Below are 22,244 nucleotides of genomic sequence, written 5' to 3'. Positions count from 1 at the left end.
ACACACACACACACACACACACACACACACACACACACACACATTTACAGATTCCCCCTTCATTGTTATAGTTTCCATGGTTTGTTCAAACACCCCCAGTTTTCCTAGCTCTCGGTGAAGGGAAGCAGTCCATTAAAACAGACCCTTCTATAATGCTCAGTCTCATTCTGGTGCTGAATAACACTATGAGAAGTCCATACTGTAGGTTATGGACAAACAACCATAACAACAGAGTCCACAACGTTGTTCTACAGCAGTCTAGAACAAACAAACCAAACACTGGCTCCAGATAGGGCCATTTGTGTTATTGCGTCGGCCACTGTATTTCTTCTACACGAGAAATTTCAGTTGGTTGCAGTCTGTAACCTCAACACTAGATGCCACTAAATCCTATCACTGGACCTTTAAATGTATTGTGTTCAATGCAAGGCTGCATTGGACTGTGTGATTTTAGCCACTTGGGTACATGTCGTTAATGCCAACCTGATCTCAATCCCATCAAATACTGAAGCTTGGTCAGTGGCCCATCAGTCTCCAACAGGCAGAGGCACCCTTTAGCGGCAGTGTGAAACAGCCCTGGCATCTGTTGACACTCTGGGCAACTACCACAGTGTAAAGAGCAAGAAATTCCACGTAGGGTTGGTGGGAGGGGAGGTGTACGGGTCAGACGAATTCCAGACTTTCACCCAGGAGTGCACTGTTCGTGTCTCGTGTGAATCCATAAGTCAGTCAAGACGTATGTCATATGTATGTCACATGCTGTTGTATCACGTTCATTCATTCATTCATTCATTTTCCATAACTGCTTATCCTGTTAGGGGTCGCAGGGGGCTATCTCAGCTGACATTGAGCAGGGCTGACACATCACGCTCACATTCACACCTACAGGCAATTTAGAGTCACCAGTTAACCTGCCTGGACTGTGGGAGGAAGCCAGAGTACCCAGAGACAACCCACGCTGACACGGGGAGAACATGCAAACACCGCACAGAAGGACTCCCTCACCCTGGGTTTGAACCAGGAACCCTCTTGCAGTGAGGCGACAATGCTACCCACTGTAGCACCGTGTCACCTCAGTTCTATCACGTGGCATTATAATATGTTCGGAACAAACATACTTATTTTAAGTCAATCCATGATGTTTTTTTTAAACATAACCACTGCTTTTGTTGCCTCATCCTCGGGAAGTAACCCTAAATACAAAGTTTTTTTTTCCTATGTTGTAAGTCTATTTTGAAAAAGACTATACATTTAACAAGTGTTCCCGTAAAAGTTATTTAAAAAAGAGACCATACATGTAAGGAGCATTAATTGACCTACTGTCCCTGAGCGACAGAAACTGACACAGTAGGGGGAAGGAGAGTGTCATATTTTGATGTGACGGGCCACTAACCAAGCGTAGGGAGTGAGAATGTGTTGCAAATACTTCATACCCACTGTCTAAATTTCCTCATCACTGTTGACATGGTGTTAAAATGTTTCCCTTTAGCATTGTGGGTAATCTAGTTAAAAATGTACTCACACACTAACATGATATTTCTCAGCTCAGAATGATTCAGAGGGGTTAACATCGCCATGGCCTTATGAACCTTCTTTCATGTTTTTAGGCCATGCTAACTGCATGCTTCAGGGGATGCCAGACGTGTATAGTCTGCAGGGGAGGATACCTATTAAATATGACTTAAATACACATTTAACACATTTTAACATGAAGCAGCTCATTGGAAGCACAAGCTATGACTTAACAACTGAACTGTTTTACAAACATTTAACTGAATACTTGTCAAACATGGAGAGGCTTTAGGGCAAAGGGTTTGGATTGTAACATTTAACTTTCGTTTGATGGCCAACTTGGGGCAAAATTTGAACTGTGGTGTAGGGACTATGTTTTGCATTGAACAGATTGTATGAAATCAGATTCTGACACTGGACAAGCAGGCAAACCCTAATTCACTCCTGCCGTAGTCTTAGCCTCAGATGCCCTCACTCAAAGCGTACGCATGAACTACTGTAATCTTGGTTAATCAATCAAACTTTCCACATTATGAATCTTTTAGTGTTGTATGGACGCCCTCTCAGTAAGTAAGCTGTTGAGACTCGTCAGAGCTTGTCAGTGCTCAGTGGTGTGAAGTCAGATCAACACTGAAAGTGAAATCGGAGCGATTGCATCATTGCACTTTGTCTAAACCCTGCTGGAGGCGAACATCATTCTGTGTAAGAGGTAATTTGACCGAGGACTCATGCCTGTGGGTGGGATGGGTTGGGTTTTTGGGTGTGTATGTGGAGCTTTACAGCAAGGAGTGGGTTTGCCCTCTGGCTTGTCCACGTTTCTGACAGGTATTCCTCAACGTAACGTGACACAGGTGTTAAACAAGGAGACGTAATAGTGTCAGCGTGCAGATGGTGAGCAGCAACTCCACCTCTGTAACTCATCTCCCCTGCAGGGCTTGTTAAGGTGTTTTTGAAGTTAGGGGAGATTAAACTTTAACACATGGTGTGGTCTGTGGAAGTTTTAGTAACACAGATAAGATGGTGAGCTTTGAGGAAATTCAGGCAGCCAGTGATCTTTTTGCAGGACCGCTAAAACCTGTGTGAGCAGTGTGAGTGTGTTTATCTGTTCAACAGTAAGGGAATACTTCCTGGAGTCTCTGCTGGTCTGTTGCAACTGCATGATAACAATACTCCAGCCCAGCCAGTCCAGCACATAACCTTCTGTAAAACTGCAACATGTGTTTTTTATGCATTGGTTTTTGTATGAATTAAACAGCTTGTGAGCTCAGAGGTGCTTGAAGGTAAGCTAACGGCTCTCTGGCTGTAGCTCCAGTACTGCACAGATATGAAAGTGGTATCAGTCTTCTCGTCTTCTAAATCTTGACCACATAGTGAATAAGCATGTTTCACAAAATGTCGAACTGTTCCTTCACAGAAGATGGCACAGCTTGTAGTACTTTTACAGATAGCCCTCTTAAAGCCAAGTGACCCATTCAGATGTAATATAACTTGTCTTGGCCCAGAGTGTGAGCAGTGTGTGTGAAGGTCCTGTCAGTATTGACTCTTTTTACACCGTGACATTTACTGTGTTGTACTTTTAAACTTTATCTTCCAGTCTTTGTCAGTAAAGCTAAAAACCTCCCTAATGTTGCCCACTGATTCCTGAGAAGGAATCGACTGCAGCTACATTGCTCTTTTAAATAATTCTTTGCACCCGAAAGTTGATTGGTTTGGTTTGTTTTATAGACTAACTTATTTTTTTCACGCATCTGTCATTGTCATCCGAACTGCCAGAAAATTGCTGGCATTGTATGTTTCTGCAAGGAATGCATATGTTACATTTGCATGTTATTATGTAGCAGATACATTGAAATTTTATGTTGTAACAGTGCTGTGGTTAATGTGTGGTTATGTCTAGGTTCAAAAAACACTTGGTTATGGTTAGGAAAAAACATCTTTTGGCTCAAAATACATTTTTTGGGGAGCACAGTCCCTGCCGCCAAAAAAGCCGCTGGAAAAACAGTGACGGGTCAATAAAAATGCCCACGTTTTATACCTAAAAAGCAGCAAAGCAGTAACTTGCTATATCAGTGGTTCCTTCCAACTGGTTTCAGCCACAGGGTCCAGATTTCTTCTTAGTCATTAGTTCAGTGTCCACACAGTGTAATATATTCAGCATCATACTTGCATTAGTTTGCTGTCTCTGTCAAGTAGCTTTCTTTTAGTCACTCACTCTATGGCAGGAAACAACACTTCAAAATAAAAGCTCAGTGCTGGAAATTCACTGTGATTCAAAATAAAGTGTGTTTTTTACAAACTTGATAAATTTGCAAGTCACTTGCGGTCATTCAGAATGGACCGGCGACGCACCAGTTGGGAACCACTGTGCTATATAACCACCCGGGCTTGTTGTGTGTTGGTTTCCAACAGTGGTCTGCAGCTTGGCAGGTGTCTCGTTTTGGTGTCACGCCATCCAGTGTGTGTGAATCCGTGATTGACTGTAATTCCTGCCTAAAAACTGATAGCGGAAAGTCTGCAGCACAAAACACAACAGTCCTGAACAAAACAGTAGGGGGCAGTGTGGCGCACACTGGCATCTTGTGTGGTCGTGCATGAACGCTGTAGCTCTGTGTGTGCTTGCAATAAAAGTTGAAAACACAGGTGTATGCATGAAAGACTGCATGCTCTATTGTCTTGAACACCACCAGTGTTTTATTACCTATTCCCCTATCAGTCCTCCAGTCAGTGCCTGTTGCCGTTTATTGATAAATGGAGCACTATGATGTCATTAACTGTTAACAGTGTTTGAGTTATCGGCTGCTATCAGTGTTTGTGTGGGTCAAGGAGTCTGCAGGAGATAAATCCTGGTTATCAGTTAAGTTTTGTGAGCGCTAGGCTATAACGATGTCATGGCTGAACAGGTCAAAGTGGTGTACAGACGGTGTACAGAGTAACGCTTGTCTTGACTTCATTATTACACTCCTGCTGTTGTTCTCTCACACCAGCTTTATCTCCCTTTTTACTCATCACAGAAGACATTTACTGTGTGTGAGGTATTACTGTAGGAATGCTGCCATTGCCCTTAGCTGAGACACTAATCCTTTAAACAGGAGGTGAGGGACTGTGGCATCCACCCCTCTGCTTCTAAATGGTTCATGTGGGTCAAATAATAAAGTATCACAGAAGTTCACTGTTATGAATCATAGTGCAGCAAGGGCACGCTGCGTCTGTTAAAAGACAGTAAGACCATAATGCACTGGCCACACACTGATCTTTCTCAGGGTCAAACTGTTTTACTTTAACACATGATAATGACTTGTTGTCCAGTTCATCAGCTATTTGGTGTTTGTTAGAACATATTCAATTCAGTACTTCCCAGCCAACATTTGTATGCAGGCCCCATGTGGGTAGCAAATGGGCTGAAAAAATGGGTCCTATATGTGACTGTTCACAGGCACCATATTGGCTCTAGGCCACATGCCCAAGACTGGGTTTACCCAAGTGGGCCCCATGTTGGTTAAGCTAGGGCTACCTAGGTACCAAGTGGGTATGGGCCCGAAATAGGCATCTGTTCTGGGGCCCACTTGGGTAAACCTACCCATGTGGGCAATTGGCATTGGAGAAATATGGAACCTGCGTACAATCCGATATAAGACCCATTTTCTATCTCATTTACCACCCACATGGGCCCCACAGACAAATGTTTGCTGGGTTGTACTTTGTATCATTGGTCATTCTGCTCTTTTTGTGGACTCCTGACTGTTAAGAAAAAAACTGAAGTAACTTTTTATCTTGTTCGTCGTACTATTGGTAAAAAAACTTTTGATGGCAGAACACTTTTTCAGTGTTGAAAGCACTCTTCTATGTGTCTCTTCAATCTGAAGCTGGAGCCTGCAGCCAGTTAGCTCAGCTCAGTATAAAGACCGCAAACAGGAGGAAACAGCCTGCCTGGCTTCTTCCTGGAGTCTGCTGGTAACCTCACACTGACAACAAGACTCCAGGAAGTCACTGTGCTGTCCCCAAAAAACACTTTGTGTGTTCCAATACCCATGCTAACACACTATATAGTGTGCTAGAAAATGTTTCAGTATGTCCCAACACATATTATGTCAAATACAGTATGCCAAAAGTACCACGATGTTCTACTACATCCAGTCTGATTTTGCAGTATGCAAGCCAGCATGCTTTTCTGGCTATTCAGACCCACAATCCTCTGCGCAGTGGAAAATACGTAACAAGATAGGTAATATTCAGTGATAATGTTAAGATCTGCTGCATTCCAAATCTCATACTCTTTATTTTAACTTCAAATTTGGTGCCATGAACGGTACTTCACATCGACTGAGCCGCAAACAGATGAAAGCTTGTGACGGACAGATGACTGATGATGACCAGTGGAATAGTAATAATAGGAATATTGATTGTTGAAGGGAACAAAATAATCATAAATATTACAAACAACCAAAGGACATTACTATAAAAATAACAATGAAAGAGAACTGCAGATGTAATTTCACTCTCGCAAATATATTAAAATCTACAATCTGTGCAGTTTTAACTTTAAAGTTAAACATACACTGCAAAGTAAGCAGAGCTCTCCGTCTCTGGCAAACCCGGTGAGTGGAGTTTGTTTTATCTCAAAAATGACAGATATAAAAGCAAGAGGGTCAAAGTTCAGGGTGTAACGTTATGAGAAAGTAGTATGTCCCGACTGTGTGCACATTGCATGCAACAGTACGTACTTATTAAGGGCAGCTGCAGTGCCTACTAAAAGGAAAAGGAAAAGGTAAAAGATTCGGAATGCACCCACTTTTGCTGCAGACGAAATTGCATATGCACCACACGGCCAATATGTTGTTCAACCTTCTTTTGCGTACATACACAGCAGTATCTTTTTCACTGCTGTGAAAACTGTGTTTACCATGCCACTTCCTGAGAGCCTCCTTGCTAGCTGGATACGCATTACCATGATAATCCATACCAGTTCAGCTCTACTGGCACCTGCAAGAATGATGACCCTCTGGAGTTTTGTTTTTTTCATCACATCCATAGGAGTAATGTTACTAGGGCTGTTATGCGAACTGCAGGTGAACTTGTGTATTTCCTCGGCATTCTTGCCACTAGATAACGCTTCAGTTTGCTAAATGCTAACAAACTGATGTTTAGCAGACATAAAGTTTATGTGTGTGCCAAAGTTCATCATCCATATAGCTTTTGAGATATTCAGGTCAGGATTATAGTGGTGGATAGACCAGCTGACATCCCTGAAGTCGGACCACTAGCATGGCTAACAAAAAGCTCAAACCATGTTGTACCCAAAGCAAAGCTTAATAATCATGTAACATGTCATCCATCTGTAATGGTAACCCTATCACAACACTTTATATAGTGTTTCCTAAATTGCACATCAGGCAGCAGACTCATGACCAAAGTTATTTACTCCTAGAAGTTTTTATTACTTATTGACATTAACAAACAAACTAAATAGCATGATAGTATGGGATTTAAAATGCAGCCTATGCTAAGGTACGCTAACTGGCTGATAGCTTCATATTTAGCGGACAGACATGAGAGAGATATGGATCCCCTCAGTAAGTGCATTTCTCAAAATGTTGAACTATCGTGCTAACAACGTGAAGCACTATAACAAGTGTATTTATTTATTTATAAGTGTATATGTAGTTTCTATCAAAAAGAATGAGGATTTAAGTCGTTACATGCACAGGTCTCTCTAGAGGTGAGTTGTCTGTGCAGCTAACTGGACAGTCATGCTGCTCAAAGAGCGCTTGACTTGGTTTAAATGTGAACATTGTGTAAATAAATCTGTTCAGTGCTTCCTATTTGAGATAACTGAAAAGCTGGTTGTGGGAAGTGACTCCTCCTCACCATCAGTCTATCTCTTGTTGTCTTACCCTCCCACATTCATCTCTCTGTGCCTCTAGATACACCTCCCACTGCAGTTTAACTCACTACTCTGCACACACACACACACACACACACACACACACACACACACACACAGTGACCATTGGGTTTAAATTAAGGGGCAGAGGTCAGAGGTCACCGCGGTCCACAGGTCAAGTGTCAGAGGGTCACAGTTGCAAGTCACAAGGTTAAATACAATCGACCCCTGTTGTTGAAGCATTTCTGTTTTGCACTTTGACAAAAAACAAAAAAAAGTAAAACTGTGTTGCTTTTTCTCCAGACGTACATTTGCACACCAGTAATCACTTCACACTGTTTAATGGTTTGTTCATGTTTTTCTCACTTGTGGAAAGACAATTGTCTCATTTCTTAAATACTTGTGTGTAGCTTGAAAACATGTGGTTTAAATGATTTACTTTTACCGCCTGTTTGTTGTTCCATCTGCATTTAGATATAAACAGTAAGTGATTTTTTTTTCCTCTCCCAAATTTAATTTGTTAAATTCCTTTGTAATGCCTTCCGTGTCATTGCGAACTCACAGAACACTTTTTACCCCAGCTGATGCTTTTCACCTGACAGCAAGAAGTTCCTGTGGACACTAATATTCCACTAATATTACAAATATGACAATATTCCGAATTTAACGCAAACAGCATATTCTGTGTGGATTTTCCGAATCAGGCCTTTTCCAAATGAAACATTTTCCGATGAAGACGTGGGATATGCTGGTGTTATTATGACATGTATACAGTGCATTCAGAATATGCGTCTCAGCTGAGTTTTTACCCCAGTTTGCCACACACGGCATCTTGCATGTTCATGGGCAGCTCTGTGTATGTCATGGATTTGTTGTACACAAGCCAACTCAGAACAGTTTGCAAGACTGTGGGGTAGAGATGCATGCTCAAAAGAAAAGGCCACATTTCTGGTTGGAAGGAGAAACACACTTTTAAACATTATGAAAGACCTAGATAACAGTAGGTTTTGGATAAGTGCAAATATCATTATTCTGACCTTTTCTAAAAGGTTGTTGGAGGAATGAAGGAAGGAGGCTGTGTTTGCCAATGGTGGAAAACTTCGTTTAAACAAAATCCTGGCAATGACCGTTCCACTTTTCCATATTTTGACGTGATAAACAACATATTAGGGCATGTTAATTGGAGTATGCACTTTTTTCTTAACAGTTGTCTGACTCAAATAGTCAGATGCTCAGGTTTTTATGTGTCCTAACCTGACAAGAGTGATTGCTTCTTGTACTCAGGGCTCCGACTACCTCTCTCAATATTGGCTGCTGGACTGAAAATGCGTAAGAACTCATGTCCTACATTTGCTCTCAGTAAATGCCACGCTTACTGGTCCCATACCAGCTCTGCTGTCTTAGCGAGGGAACTTTTCTCAGAGCCGTGCTGACCACACATACTTTACATTCCTCTCTTTTTGATAGCATTCGCCATAGTTACTGAGAATGAAATGAAACAGGACTGCAAAGCCTCCCACAAAGGAAAAAGTTAACCTTTCATAGTGCTAAAAAAATATTCCTGCTGAGAGTTTTTTTTTGTGATTAATGAGGTCAGTTGATTTGATTTATGACTCCAGGGTGGTATTTATCCCACAGTATATGGTATTCAGAAAGTATTCTCAAGGTTATTTTGTGCAAGAACATACATTCCTTTAAAGAAGATAGGACGGGTGGTACATGGTAATACCTGATAGTCTGTGTGAACATACTCCTCTCAGAGAAGTATGTATTGTATTTGTAGTCTTGGCATCCAGCGATAAGGTTGTGTTGACGGCATCTGAACATGCCGAGGCTGTAATCCAGGCACAGATGCAGAACATGAGTGGTAATGGCACCGAGCCTGCTGTCCCACGTAGGAGCTGTCTTGGCCAATAAATGATAAGCCCCCTGGGGTCAGTTTGTACCAGCTAATTGTTAGCACGGTGAGAATGTTGTCATAGGTCTCACCGGCCTATGGAGGCACGGCTCATTTTCCATTACCAGAAATAAGATCTGCTTGATGTTGTGTATATGAAATGCTTGATCTTCCTTTAGTTAGAAACAAAACAGACACTGACCAGAATTTGTCTATGTCAAAGTTAGATAATTATTTTCCCAAATTTTAGTTTGAAAGAGACTTTTCCTTTGCACCTGTCCTGTCATCATGCGAGACGTGAGAGTCTCAGCCTGCTGCTAAGAAAAGATTTGCATCTCACAATCAGATCTGAGTTGTGTTCCAGGCAGTTGCATACTTGTAATAACACAGTCGATAGCCAACCTTGCATCGCCCAACGGTGAGAGCACAGCAACCGTCTGCCTTATGTGTGTTTTGTTTGTGCTGTAAACAAAATTTGGCAGGCTAGGAGGTAGGAGGAGATGGAGGGACGGAGAGCACTTACAATTAGAGTCAGAGAGTTGGAAGAAAAAAAAGATTTAGAGGAAAGAAGAGGCTCAAGATGGACATTTAACAAAGGCTGCCAAGGCTCAATGTTGCATTGTGAGGGAAGAGTGGAGTTAAATCAATAGAGCAGTGAGTTCAGACTGTATAAGAGAGGAGAAAAAAAGTACATGCAGACAGCAGGTCAGTTTGAAAGAAGAGTGAGGCAGTTTGCTCAGCAAACAGACAGACTATAGGACACAGATGATGTCTTGGCTGTGAGAACATTTTGCCATGTGTCCATGTGGTCCTCATTCCAGCTGGATGAAATGTGTGGACTCTGGTTGAGGATCACAGCTTCGGACTTTAATGAGACTTAGAAGAACAATATTATGACTTCAACATATATATATATATGAACAGATCAGATGTTATACCACCATTGACGATTAAATGGAGGATCACTAATGCTGACCAAACTCTCATAAGGCATACACACATTTTATATGAGAGGGCGCCTTATGGCCTAGTGGTTAAAGATTTACTATGCAGCATTTCCATAAAAAAAACAATTAACTCATTCCAAAGTAATCTCTGTTAATCATCAGTTAGGACCCACACCAAGTGTGTGGTGGCCTATTTTTCTGCAGAGACTCTGCCCTCTGCCTGTATTTTCTTATTTTCTGTGTTCGTAATGTTTCTTGGCATGTACCCCCACACAGCGCAGGTGAGGTCGGAAAAATGATTTTGCGTCGCAGAGACTATCGTAATCTTTTGAGTGTTCATACCTGGCGACGTGTGTTTCTGTCAGCGGGAGTCTCGCCAACTGCGTTACGACCTGTGTGTGCACACCACAAGATTTCTCCACTCAGCCCTCTCCGACAGAGCCCCAGATAACGCGGTGACGTCACCAAACTTGGAGACGACACATCGTAAAGGCATGGATATTCTTCCCAGTGTTGAATCAGATCTGCCTCCAGGGCCTGGGTCCAAACACAACACGCTCCCTGTGATCCTGTGCACACCGCCATTGTTGTTGTTGCTCGCTGGCTTGTCAGTGTTGCCAGATCTTGGGAGAGAAACAAGCAACCAGAGCTATGGAAACAAGCCCAAAAGATGCGACTATCATGCGTTTAAATAACTAATTAGACGGACAGAGAAAGGTGATGTTTAGAGAGCAAGCCCAAATAAGCAACTCCACTTTAGAAACAAGCCCAAAGTCACGGCTAATAAGCGGACCTGGCAAGGGGCAACCCTGCAGCTTGTCCTCCTCACATTTCTTCCATCCTCCTGCATGCTGGCGTGTGACGTATCCCGCCTCTCATTGGCTGATGCTCTTAGTCAGTCGTGTCAGATTTCTCCAGTTTTCCAGCATGCCAGATATCCAGTCCCAGTCACAGACGAGGGGGCGACTTGCTTGTAGGCTTGTTCACACATGAGGACTCGTTGTGGCAGGCTATCTGCTGACTCACCTCCGACCCAAGGTGGCTCTCAAGATCCTCAGAAAGAGCATACAGTGTCTACAGTGAATACTTGGAAGTTAGCCGGGCAGTTAGCTTAGTTAGTAGAGTTGAGCCGAGTACTTGGATGAAACGAGTATCCAGTACAGGAAATGTACTTCTTCCGAGTATGAGTATCAGCTGAGTACAGTGTGTCAATATCTGTACTGGTGATGAAGGCAAATCCTCATATGTGAAGCTGTGTTTTATATCTTACTCTTGTGCTACAGATGCTCGGTCGAATTGGGAACTGGGAAGTTTTGAGGCCAGGTCAATGTTTTGACCTCACGTTCTTTGGGCCATTCCTGAACAGTTTTTTGTTGTGTGGCATAGCGCATTGTCCTGCTTGCGGGGCTGCTGCCATCGAGGCCGCTGCCATCGGGGAGTGATGTTGCCATGAGGGGGTTTGCTTGGTGTGCAACGGTGTTTGAGTGAGTGGAGCGCGTCAAGTAGCATCCATATATATGCCAGGACGCAAAGTTTCCCAGCAGAACATTGCACTGTAACAAGATAATCAATGTTATTCATTTCTCCTATATACATATGTAATATATAATATACATATGTGTGTGTCTGCGTGTGTGTGTGTGTGTATGTACATGCACACACACACCACACTAGGCCAATAAAGCCTCAGATTCTACTGTAGTGATACTGTACCTAGTTTTACAAGAAATAAAATGTTCCTAGGAAATGATTACAGCAAACAAAACTTTGGATTTGTTAACACTAGGTTTCAATATTTGCCACACACACACACACACACACACACACACACACACACACACACACACACACACACACACACACACACACACACACACAGACAACAAAGGTGGGAAATGACGAATAGCTTCACTTCCATACAGTCACCTGTTGTTGTCATTGTTTCGGTGGAGCAACCTGATATTTCCTCACCTCTGTGTGTGTGTGTGTGTGTGTGTGTGTGTTGAGGATCTTTTCTACCCAAACACTCCCAACAACCTTTTGGTGTCTGGTTGCTGCTGTGTAATTGTGCTTTTGAGTGCCACAGAGGTGATGTAAATGTCTTCACAGAAAGCCAACCTTGTGTTTGTTTGCTGGCGGGATTTATCTGTATGGACTTTGTCAAAAGTTTGACTTCTAGATGGTTTGAAAATTGTGGAACACCACAGTATCCTAACTTGTAATACAGGTCTGTCCTACTCAGGTGTTTGTAGGCATTATACGCGTAATCAAACCTTTTATGGCCTCGAAGTTTGTGTAAAAGTCACAGCTGAGTAACCGCCCTGACGCTAAGAGCTGAGACAATGAATTTCAGAGGGGATAAATGTCTTCAGTGCATGATGTCACCATGTAAACAAAGCCGATAATGGTGTGGTGGTATTTCAACAGAGGGCGCCATAAAGTAATCAAGGATTTGACCTTTGATCTCTGCCACAGTGAAAGTTGTTAATCTACCCTGGGTTAATAAAGATTGTGTTTGTGATAAAGTTTAGGCCCTCTTGAGAAACCTACATCAAGCTGTTCCTCCTTTATTCATTTTCAACAAGGCATAAAGTTTGATTAAGTAAACTGAAAGACAAAATTCAAGGTTGGGAAACTCTGAAGCACTTTTTTGTTCCACTCAACCATCATTTTACGATCTTTTATTCTGTCAGTGTTTGTGTCACAACACGGGAGCGTGTTAATAAAGCATTAGGATGAATCACCACCTGGCCTGTGCGGTGTTGTTATCCAGACACACCCACTCTCCAGAGAAGCCCAGACCTGTTCAGAGAGACACACAACACTGCAGGGGATTTAGTAGGTGTGGTTGCGCCGTGGCGTGATAGATTAGATAAATAAATATACAGGCAGGAAGTAAGGGGGATAATGACAGGAAGGGAGTGATGAAAAGCAGTTGTATACCCACACCACTTATTGAAAGATGGGTGAATGGGTGGGCGCAGTCATAGATCCTAAACCCATCTCATTTTAAAGTAAACTTATAGGAACGAGGTCCAGAGCTTATTTTATAAGGACAGAGGATATTATAAACCAGCTCATGTCTGTAGCAGATGAATTATTCATCAGTAAAATGAGGTTAAGTGAGCCAGTGATGCTTTTCCACAAAGCTTTGCATTTAATTACGTGGACACTTGAATTTTTTATAGCAGCGGTGATGCCACAGCCCGCCTTCCTCTACAGCTGACATCACTGTGGGTCATCAGCCCCACAGCGAGCACCTCTCTCTCCACATCTGAGTCATGCTGAACAGAGCAATTTGGGGAAACAGTGAGGAGAAATGGTTATTACCACAGTAGGCTAAGTTATGTGTAACAGTGTGTCCCTGCCTATGGAAGAAAGATGTGGAATTTCACCAACTTGTTGTGTAACCATTAATCTCCTTAGTGTACTTATTCAGTCTTACAGCATGCCAGCCCTAGAACAAAGACTTTGTGTTAGAGACTGTTTCCACTTTTTAAGCTAATTTGAAGTCGAGTGTGTGTGTATGTGTGTGTGTGTGTGTGTGTGTGTGTGTGTGTGTGTGTGTGTGTGTGTGTGTGTGTGGTAATTGCAAGACAAATGAGTGCACTGAAGTAAACGCAGCAGCCACAGGGAAACAAATTAAGAAGCTAATAACCAGCAGCAACACCAAACTGAACTGATGTAGAAAGGCTCCCAAAAGCAAGCTTTTATTAAACGTTATATGAGACAAAAGGCAGTAAAACAATTTTATATGAATGAATCAATGACTGACTTTATTTCGAACTACAAAAACACAATAAAATACAAACAAGACAAAGATAACAGTGTCCAAAAAGGAGTAGGTACAGTAGAAGTAAAACTCACAAGTCCCTGCCCCTTTCTCACATTTCTTCTTTTAACTTGTATATTATTTCAACAAATTCCCAAATTTATTTTCAACTATCCCCAGTCTATTTACCACCAAATTAAATAAATAAGTAATAAACCCAGTTTATTTACAGTCCAAGTACCACCCAGTGTTACAAGATAGATATGTACTCCCCTAACACAAACTCTCCTCGTCAAGTGAATTATTTCTCACTTTAAACATGATCATTGCAGTTTTAAATTTGACCAGGTCTAAAAATTTCAATGCATGTGATTTTAAAAACGGCGTATATACGATTTGTTTTATTTAGATTGTGATGTTTACTGTGATATGAACCTAGATATCACCTGAGACTTTGGATATCATAGTATCCTAAGTGGTGTCTTTTCCCGGTTTTAAAGGCTGCATTACAGTGACGTTATGTAATTTTTCTTACCAGACTGTTCTAACTGTATTATTATTATGTGCCTGCTTAGCACAGTTTGTTCTGTAACCTGACCCGACCCTCTGACACCAGATCTAATCCTATACTCAGATGGACTTTTCAAGTAATTTGGTTAGGCAGAATGTTTATAGTGATCATTATAGGACAGTAAATCTAAGATATTTTAGTTTAAAATGAAGGTAATTAAATGATTTTTTGCTTATTTTTGTAATATGGAGCAGCACATCTCCACAATGGCTATGTCTGTTCATAATGCACCTGATGCTTTTATATTCCAGCCGGCACAGAAGACAGAGCAGACACACAGTCACCAGTCAAAGGATTATATGTTAAAACATCAAATTAAATTATTCTTCTCAGTTAATTGTAATATATTCATCATCCACACCCACAGTCCCACCCGCATGCTCCTTGTTTTGTCACCCAGAACCGAACCTGGATATGAAATTAAGACAAAACACCACCTATGAATCCCCTTTTTTGAGGGTCAGCTGCTGGATATCCGACCTGATGCAGCTCTCTGCCACTTAGTCCCTGTGTCCACATTACTGATTATTATTTATAAAAAATCTAATTGTGCAGGCTAAATATTTTGTAAGAGCACTAAGAGTCAACCCTACTGTAACATTTAAATATCGATATTGAGGTTTCTGGTCAGAAATATTGTGATAATTGATTTTCTCTATATCGCTCAGCCCTAACTGAGAATGTGAAAACTGCATAGTGTCTTTTTATGTATAATGGCATCGTTAGTGCTTTTTTGAAACACACCTTTTGTTGTAAATATAGACGAAAGGATTGTTGATGATTTACTTCTGAGTTGACTAATTCACTGCATGAGAGACACAAAGGTTGGGCAGTTGAGGAGCCAGACAGGTGGTCAACAGCTCAGAATGGAGACGGGACATTTTGCCATCTTTGACAGTCTTAATCATCCAGAAGAAGATTTTGGAGAGCTATTAAGTCTTTATCTGCCTGAGGGAGCTTCAAAATGCCTCGTTGCATGGCCAAGGACAGATCTTATCTGTTAAATTGTTTACACGTTGTATCTTTTTTCTCTTTGTTTGTCTGTTTTAGACTCTTCTAAAAGTTGCTTCCGGTTAAATTGGTTTACCTCTTAAAAACATTTTAACTGCACTGCATAACAAATTAAATTTGAAGGAATCCAACATTTAAAGGTGGAGTTGTCACGTCTACTTTGTTGTTTTTGTAGGATTCGAATGTTTATTTAACCTCGGTTTATTATTTGTTCAGGCCGCACACATTCTTTTGGTCACTTTTACTCCTGGCAGTAATTGTCACAGGTGTGTGTGTGGTTTCATATTATTTTACTTGTTCATTCACTGCGCTGGTGTGGCAGCTTTTAGACAAAGAGGATGAGTTTTGGCTCTGATATTTTTCTGCTGACCTCTGTTGACCTAGTGTAAAGATGTTCATGTGACATGAGTTTGTGTGCATGGATGGACTTTGCCTCCCACCTGAACCAGTTGAGCAGTTTGATCGCAGCTTTGTGGTTTATTCTTCCTGAAAAATTGTAAAATGTGGAACTTTATAAAGCCTGCAACAATTTAATTCTGACTTCCTGCAACAACTTTTTTGTATGTTATTTCACACATGAGCAACATGTCTCGGCTTCAGCCTCGTACTGTTTCAGATGCACTGCTCTGAGTTTCAGCCTGTGAGTTAGTTGTGACGTGCAGCACCAGCTGTAGTAGAAGCAGCCACACTGAATGGACTCTCTGTCTGCACTGAGTGTGTGTGTGTGTGTGTGTGTGTGTGTGTGTGTGTGTGAGAAACTGAAAACAATGGGTATCCAATGAGACAAGAGCCATGTTCCTTTAGTTCAGAGCCCCCGTTAGAGGGGTGGGAGGGGAGAGGCCTTTTGTGTGTGTTTGTGAGTGTAGGAGAAATAAAGGGGGAGGCGTAAGGGGGAGTTGGGGTAGACGTGCATGTGTAAATAGATGCGTACACTCCGTCTTCGTGTTGTTTTGAAGTTGCGTTCTGCGTGTGTACGTGAGAGAGAGGGTGAGACGGGGGGTAAAGTCCTCAGTGTAATTAGTCTGTTAATCCAGTGTGGAGCTGTGTTAGAAGTTAGGAGAGGCCTGTGTTAGTGAGACAGAGGTCAGTGAAGCAGCCATAACTTTGTCTGATAGACGTAGTCTACAGTGCTGCATGGAGCCCAGGGTATAAAAGCAAATCCACCTGGCTGAAAACTTCACTTCTCCTTTAGGTTCCCCATAATTCACTGTCTCCCTTGCTGTTTTTCCCTTGTTGTGTTTGACTGGATTTTACATTTTCTGTCTCTCTGAGTCATTTCCACTGCTTTGACTTCAAAGCCACGGCTAACCTCTTAAGTTTGCACCGACATCGCAGGTATTTACTAGCCTACTTTGAGCTTTCCTTGACGCCTCTCATTTCCCGGTCTGTGTGTTTTGCGGGGTACGTGTTGCACGAAAACATGCACATGGCAAACGTGTGTTTGTGTATAAGCTCACGCTCTGCAGCGCGGCCACACCCTGCTCATTATGTTCTCACTCAGATACCCCGAGGAAGCTGTTCTCTACCCCTCTACACACAAACCATGTCATCTGATTACAGCCATATTCACAGTCTATACCTTTATCCTCTTCTCATCCCATGTGCCTGCTGCTTTATTCCACATCAGTCCCCTTTATTGAAGACTGAACGTGGGTGTAGCCCATCTCAAGCACCAGGGGGCAGGAGAGAACCACTCTGAAACTGTGGAGGCTTTACTGGGCCTGGGTAACTTTGTATATCTGTTAACATCAACTTCAGCTTTTCCTTCATTTATAGAACAACTATAAGACATTTGCACAGATTTTTGTTGTCATATTACACATAGAATATAAAGATACACTGTTATTTTTCCTATTCCTATTTGAAGAGGCATCATGGTACAAGAAAAGTCTGTCTACTCTATTTTTTGTGCTGTTGTAACAAACATGGCACATAAACTCTCCAGGGGTTTTTCAGGAGGAGTTTTCCCTAATTTGCTGTGAGGGTCCAGGGATAGAGGGTGTCATATGTTGTAAAGCCCTTTGAGGCAAATTGGGATTGAAAAAATTAATTGAATTAAGAAAGACTATGTAGATTTAAGAGGTGAAACCTTTAAGAGAAGCGCAGTTTTCTTGCTATCTCCCCCACTTCTTATTAATTTAAATCTTTTCCTTCTCTTATCATCTCCCATTTTGCTTTTTCTCATGTCCCCGCCGCCATATCTATAAACAGTCACTGCATTATTCCCATTCAGACAGGCTTAAACTGACTTATCAGACTTTATAGCTCCTATGCTTTCACTATAATATTCACAGCAGACGAAGACTCATGCAGTCATATAAGTTTATAGCAGTCTTAACATACTTTTATGGCACTTTTTAATCTCCCCACCTATCATGTCTTCGTTCCTAACAGCACTTAATGGTGTATTTCAACTATATAGGGCATACTTGCAAAACTGCAGTATTGGTGCTGGTTGCACTTTTTTATATGCTTTATGCCTTCCTATAAATTTAATATGGGATTACTGCAGCTCTTTGGGTGTCTGGATGTGTTTGGAGAGGCTGATCTTGCGCGTAAAACATCCCTGATATTTGAGGCGCTCCAGGGATTTAGCGAGCATGCCCAGTGCGCCCCTCTCAGCACCAGAGGAAACCACTGGTGCAGCATAGGAGTCATACCAAGCATAGCCTGCGTGTCAGTGCAGTCGACTTACAGCTGGCTGTGAGGAGAACTGACGCTACTCTTTTTTTCCACCTCTCTATCACCGCGATACGTTTATTGTACTCATATTTCAAAAAAAGTATCATAAACTCGGTGTCAAGCCTGTGCGCGGGGTTTTTATTTTATTAAAGGGGGGTTTGTAGAAAACTAAAGTTGGAGGCTGGGCCTTTAGCTTTTTGACCGTCGACTTGAGAGAAGAAGAAGAAGAAGAAGAAGGGAAAAAAAAGCTGGTCTTTTTGTGGTGTTGTTGTAAAAACTCGATAAATGCTACTAACGAAAATGGACCTGTTGAACTACCAGTACCTGGACAAGATGAACAACAACATTGGCATTCTCTGCTACGAAGGTAAAGTGAAGGAGAGCTGTTTGTTTGTGGCCGTTAACGTTGTGAGTGAACGTTAGCGACGCTGCTCGAAGTTTTCACTCAACTTTTTAAGCTAACGTTAGCCGTTAACTTACTTTATTCAAGCTACGCAGAGTAACCTGTTTCTTTAAACATATATGTTAATTAAATAAATGTCTGCTCGATTTATAATTAAATCTACTTCACATTTTTAATGACTTTTAAAGGGTTTGAACGTGGTGCCAACTTCTTTCCTCCACGGGACGTTGTTTTAACCGTTAGCAACGTAGTTAACGTTAGCTTAAAATTTCACTTGGTAGTTTATCTGAAAACAACCGGAAGTGCTTTTTAAAGCCCATCTTATCATTTTTCTGTGCCATTATTGACCCATTTTCCAAAGGAGGATCCGGCTAATGGTTGAGATCAAAGGCTGACTAACAGGCTGCAAGTTGTGTGTGTGAATTTCATGGCTCTCCTCCTATGGCTGACTCACTCCATATTACTAGTAGCTCAGCTATTTAGACTCTCTGCTCTCTATTATTCATCATCCTCCTGCATTCCTGACTTTGTGATATTCGTGGTTATATGTCTGGCTTGAGTTGAATCAGATTGTGACAGAGTCTGAAGGATTGACTCAGTGTGTCGTTTAGTGATTTGACCCAGTGTCTTTCTGATAAGGCTGGGGTTTATCTTGTCTTTGCTCTGGTTTTCCTAGCATGCACCATGTGTTATTTCTACATACCCAGTGTTGGATTTTGTGTTATGTCATGAATGCACAGAGCAGGAGCTTCCATATATTTGCAATGTGACTGGCTTTGGAGGATTGTAACTCCAGTCCTGTGCCCTACAGTGAGTGCTCACATGTCAGGCGTTGTAATATCATCCAGTCTTTTTGGGGGCTAAATACAAGTTGCATTCTGTGTCCCTCTGCAGGGGGGAAGAGTAGATGAGAGTTGTTCTGCAGAACAGGGTTGGAAATTAACTTTTTTTTGTCCACCTGCAACTGTGGCTGGTGGCTTGCCAAATCCACCAGCCACTCAATAGATTGTTTTGTCTTTTTTGGTTGGAGAGTGAAGCTAATCTAGCAGCCACTTGAATATTTGGTGCTAATTTCCAACTCCTGATTCACAACCAACTCCAGCATTGAAAAGAAAAAAAGTCCACTCACAATTTTTAGATTCTGTCATGAACCGCAACTGATATCTTTATAAGCAAGGAATTTACTACGCAGGACATAGTAGGAGCAAAAATGTTTGGATTGCATGATAGGATTGTTGTTGAAAAACGGTGACTAATGATTAATCTCCATCCCAGGTTGATACAAAACACAAAAGCTCCAGCCAAAAACATTTTCCTGAGAAGCTGATCAGCAGGCTTCCTTTTCATCTCTTCTCTCCCTCTCTGCTGTGCATTAGCCTACTTTCCCCTTAATGCCACTGTGCCACAGTTAGCACCTCCTCTCTACATCTAACATATAATGAACTTTTAATAGCTCTCCTATTTGGACTGTACAACTAAAAACTATTTCGCAGATTTGCAGGGAGGGTCAGAGAGGCAGTTTGGCAGGTGGCCAAGTACCATTTTACAGGAGCAGGTAGTGGGAACATGTTTCTCTTTAAGTAGTTGTGCATGTGATTATTGTGTCTGTCAACATACATGTGCTTTTGTCTGTTTCTAATGCTTTATTGTGTTGCTGTAATTCCTGTTTGACAATTGTGTGACACCAAACTGTAGCTTTAAACATGTGACTTTTCAAGTTTAGCTCAGGAGTTTGGGCACACATGCCATTTTTGAGACATTTCAGTGACTCTAAAACTTTCTCTTTAGTGCGGTGATAGTGCTGCAGATAGGACTGCCCCAGGCCTGGAATTGAAGCCAATCTGAAGGGTTCGCTGTGTCACTGCAAAGCTTGGTCTTTCTCATGTTTCATCCTGTCCATCTCAGTGAAGAAAATTACAGGAGTGAAGAGGGGAGGGGACTACTTTTAGTGGTGTTCCTATCCTTGTATATCCTCTGGGTGTCTCTTGCATGTGATGGGTTAGACACAATGCTTTATTTCTATCTCGGGAAGCACATCTCTGCAGGCCCATTTATTGGTTTTTCTGGTTTTGTGAGTGTTGCTTTTAGCTGACTGAGCTAAAATCTGACTCCATCATGTGCCTCATGATAAGAAAACAAAAGATAAAAGAAGAGGGAAAAGAGCCAACCAGTAGAAAGAGTGAAAGAAAAGCCCTTCATGTTCAAACATGTTGAGCCAAGAAGGGGGTTGGTGGAGCTTTGTGATAGTGTGGGTGTGCTGACTTGTTATTGTATGCTTGAGCACTCGAACTCATACATTCTCCGACAAATGCACACATAGCTGCTCACACATAGTAGTACACTGTCTCAAGAGCTTCAGATCTGTTCTGACGCTTTCACGCTGCTGTCATCATCAACATTTATTAGCAAGTGCAGATGTGACACATGACCAGTTATCTCATACCCTGATCAAGACAAGTGTTAGGTGTGTTAATACAGTATGCAGCATATTTACAACTACATTCTGCAAATCAGTCTACATAATCTAATGCTTGTATAAATATATTAATCTAAAAATTTGATTTAAGTGTGTAGTTAGCTTGCATTATCCTGTCTTTCGCAGTAACCTGTTGTTTAATGATTTGTTTGAAGATCAGGTCGATTTGTGGAAGGATGTGAAATGACATACAGTAAGCATAATGTCAGTGCCATAAAAAGAAACAAGATAAATAGAACAAATTTATTGAGGTCTATTTTGTCTCTTGGCTGATGCATTAAAGTTAAGTAAGAAGACTTTGGTATTACTCCAGTTCCCTCCACAAATTTTCTGGTGCATGAATGTAAAATGAAACGACATAATGAATCAGATTTGGGTGTATATATTTGCTATAGTAAAAAGAAAGATTGATAGTAATCCCAGGTGTGTGAACTGGGGTATTGTCGCTCAATTCTGACCTTAATTTGACTGACTGAGTTTGGTTAATATAATAGAAAAATGACTTTCATCCACTTTTTCTTATCTGTTTGGGCCTGTTTTTACCCCTTGTGTGAAAGTCTTTACTGGATAGATGGAGTGCTTTTGGATCCTGAAAACTGGCTTTGAATAGGAACCAGTTCTGTGGATTAAGTAATAAAGTCATACGTTGTTGTTGCCCTTGAGCTGCTGGCAGTCAGTGCTTATGATGCCAGGTAGCATGGCAGGAAAGGAGCTCTGAAGTCAAACCATGGTGTCTTGCTAAAGAGTCAAACCATGGTGAATGTAACCTTTCCCAGTGTGCACTTTAGCACCCATTACATCACACAGAATCACACAATAACGTTGTTACAGTAACTGAGGAAGGAAGCCTGTTGATTAGCTATACAGCAATTCCACTACATGTGCAACATGGTAAACAATTGCTCCATTATCCTGCAATCCCACACCAGCTGATTGCTGAAATTTAATTTCAAATCATTGCATCTCCCAACCACATTTAACTGTGCTGTTGTTTGTATTTTTAGAAATTATATGATGATGTTTTAGTCAGTTGTGTGAGGGATTTGCTCCCAGACTCTGTTGGAGGATATGTGCTATATGCAATGTTATCTC

The 22,244-nt window shown here is 41.6% G+C and overlaps 1 protein-coding gene across 2 annotated transcripts in view; it reads left to right on the top strand.

The window, feature by feature from the left end:
* Positions 1-22,244, top strand: part of vgll4b (vestigial-like family member 4b) — a 51,244-nt gene that overhangs the window by 9,479 nt on the left and 19,521 nt on the right. Inside the window, exon 1 of one of the 2 annotated variants that reach the window (XM_049589024.1) lies at positions 18,237-18,640. The exons of the other annotated variant lie outside the window; for it this stretch is intronic. Coding sequence (XP_049444981.1) covers positions 18,559-18,640 — 82 coding nt within the window. The 5' untranslated portion in view covers positions 18,237-18,558. Of the gene's footprint in view, positions 1-18,236; positions 18,641-22,244 lie in introns of those variants that run through there. 2 annotated transcript variants of the gene reach the window in all.

This window comes from Epinephelus fuscoguttatus, linkage group LG1 (assembly GCF_011397635.1).
Source record: "Epinephelus fuscoguttatus linkage group LG1, E.fuscoguttatus.final_Chr_v1".
Classification (NCBI taxonomy): Eukaryota; Metazoa; Chordata; class Actinopteri; order Perciformes; family Serranidae; genus Epinephelus; species Epinephelus fuscoguttatus.
The sequence above is the reverse complement of the archived record's forward strand: the minus strand, read 5'-3'. Positions and strand labels throughout refer to the sequence as shown.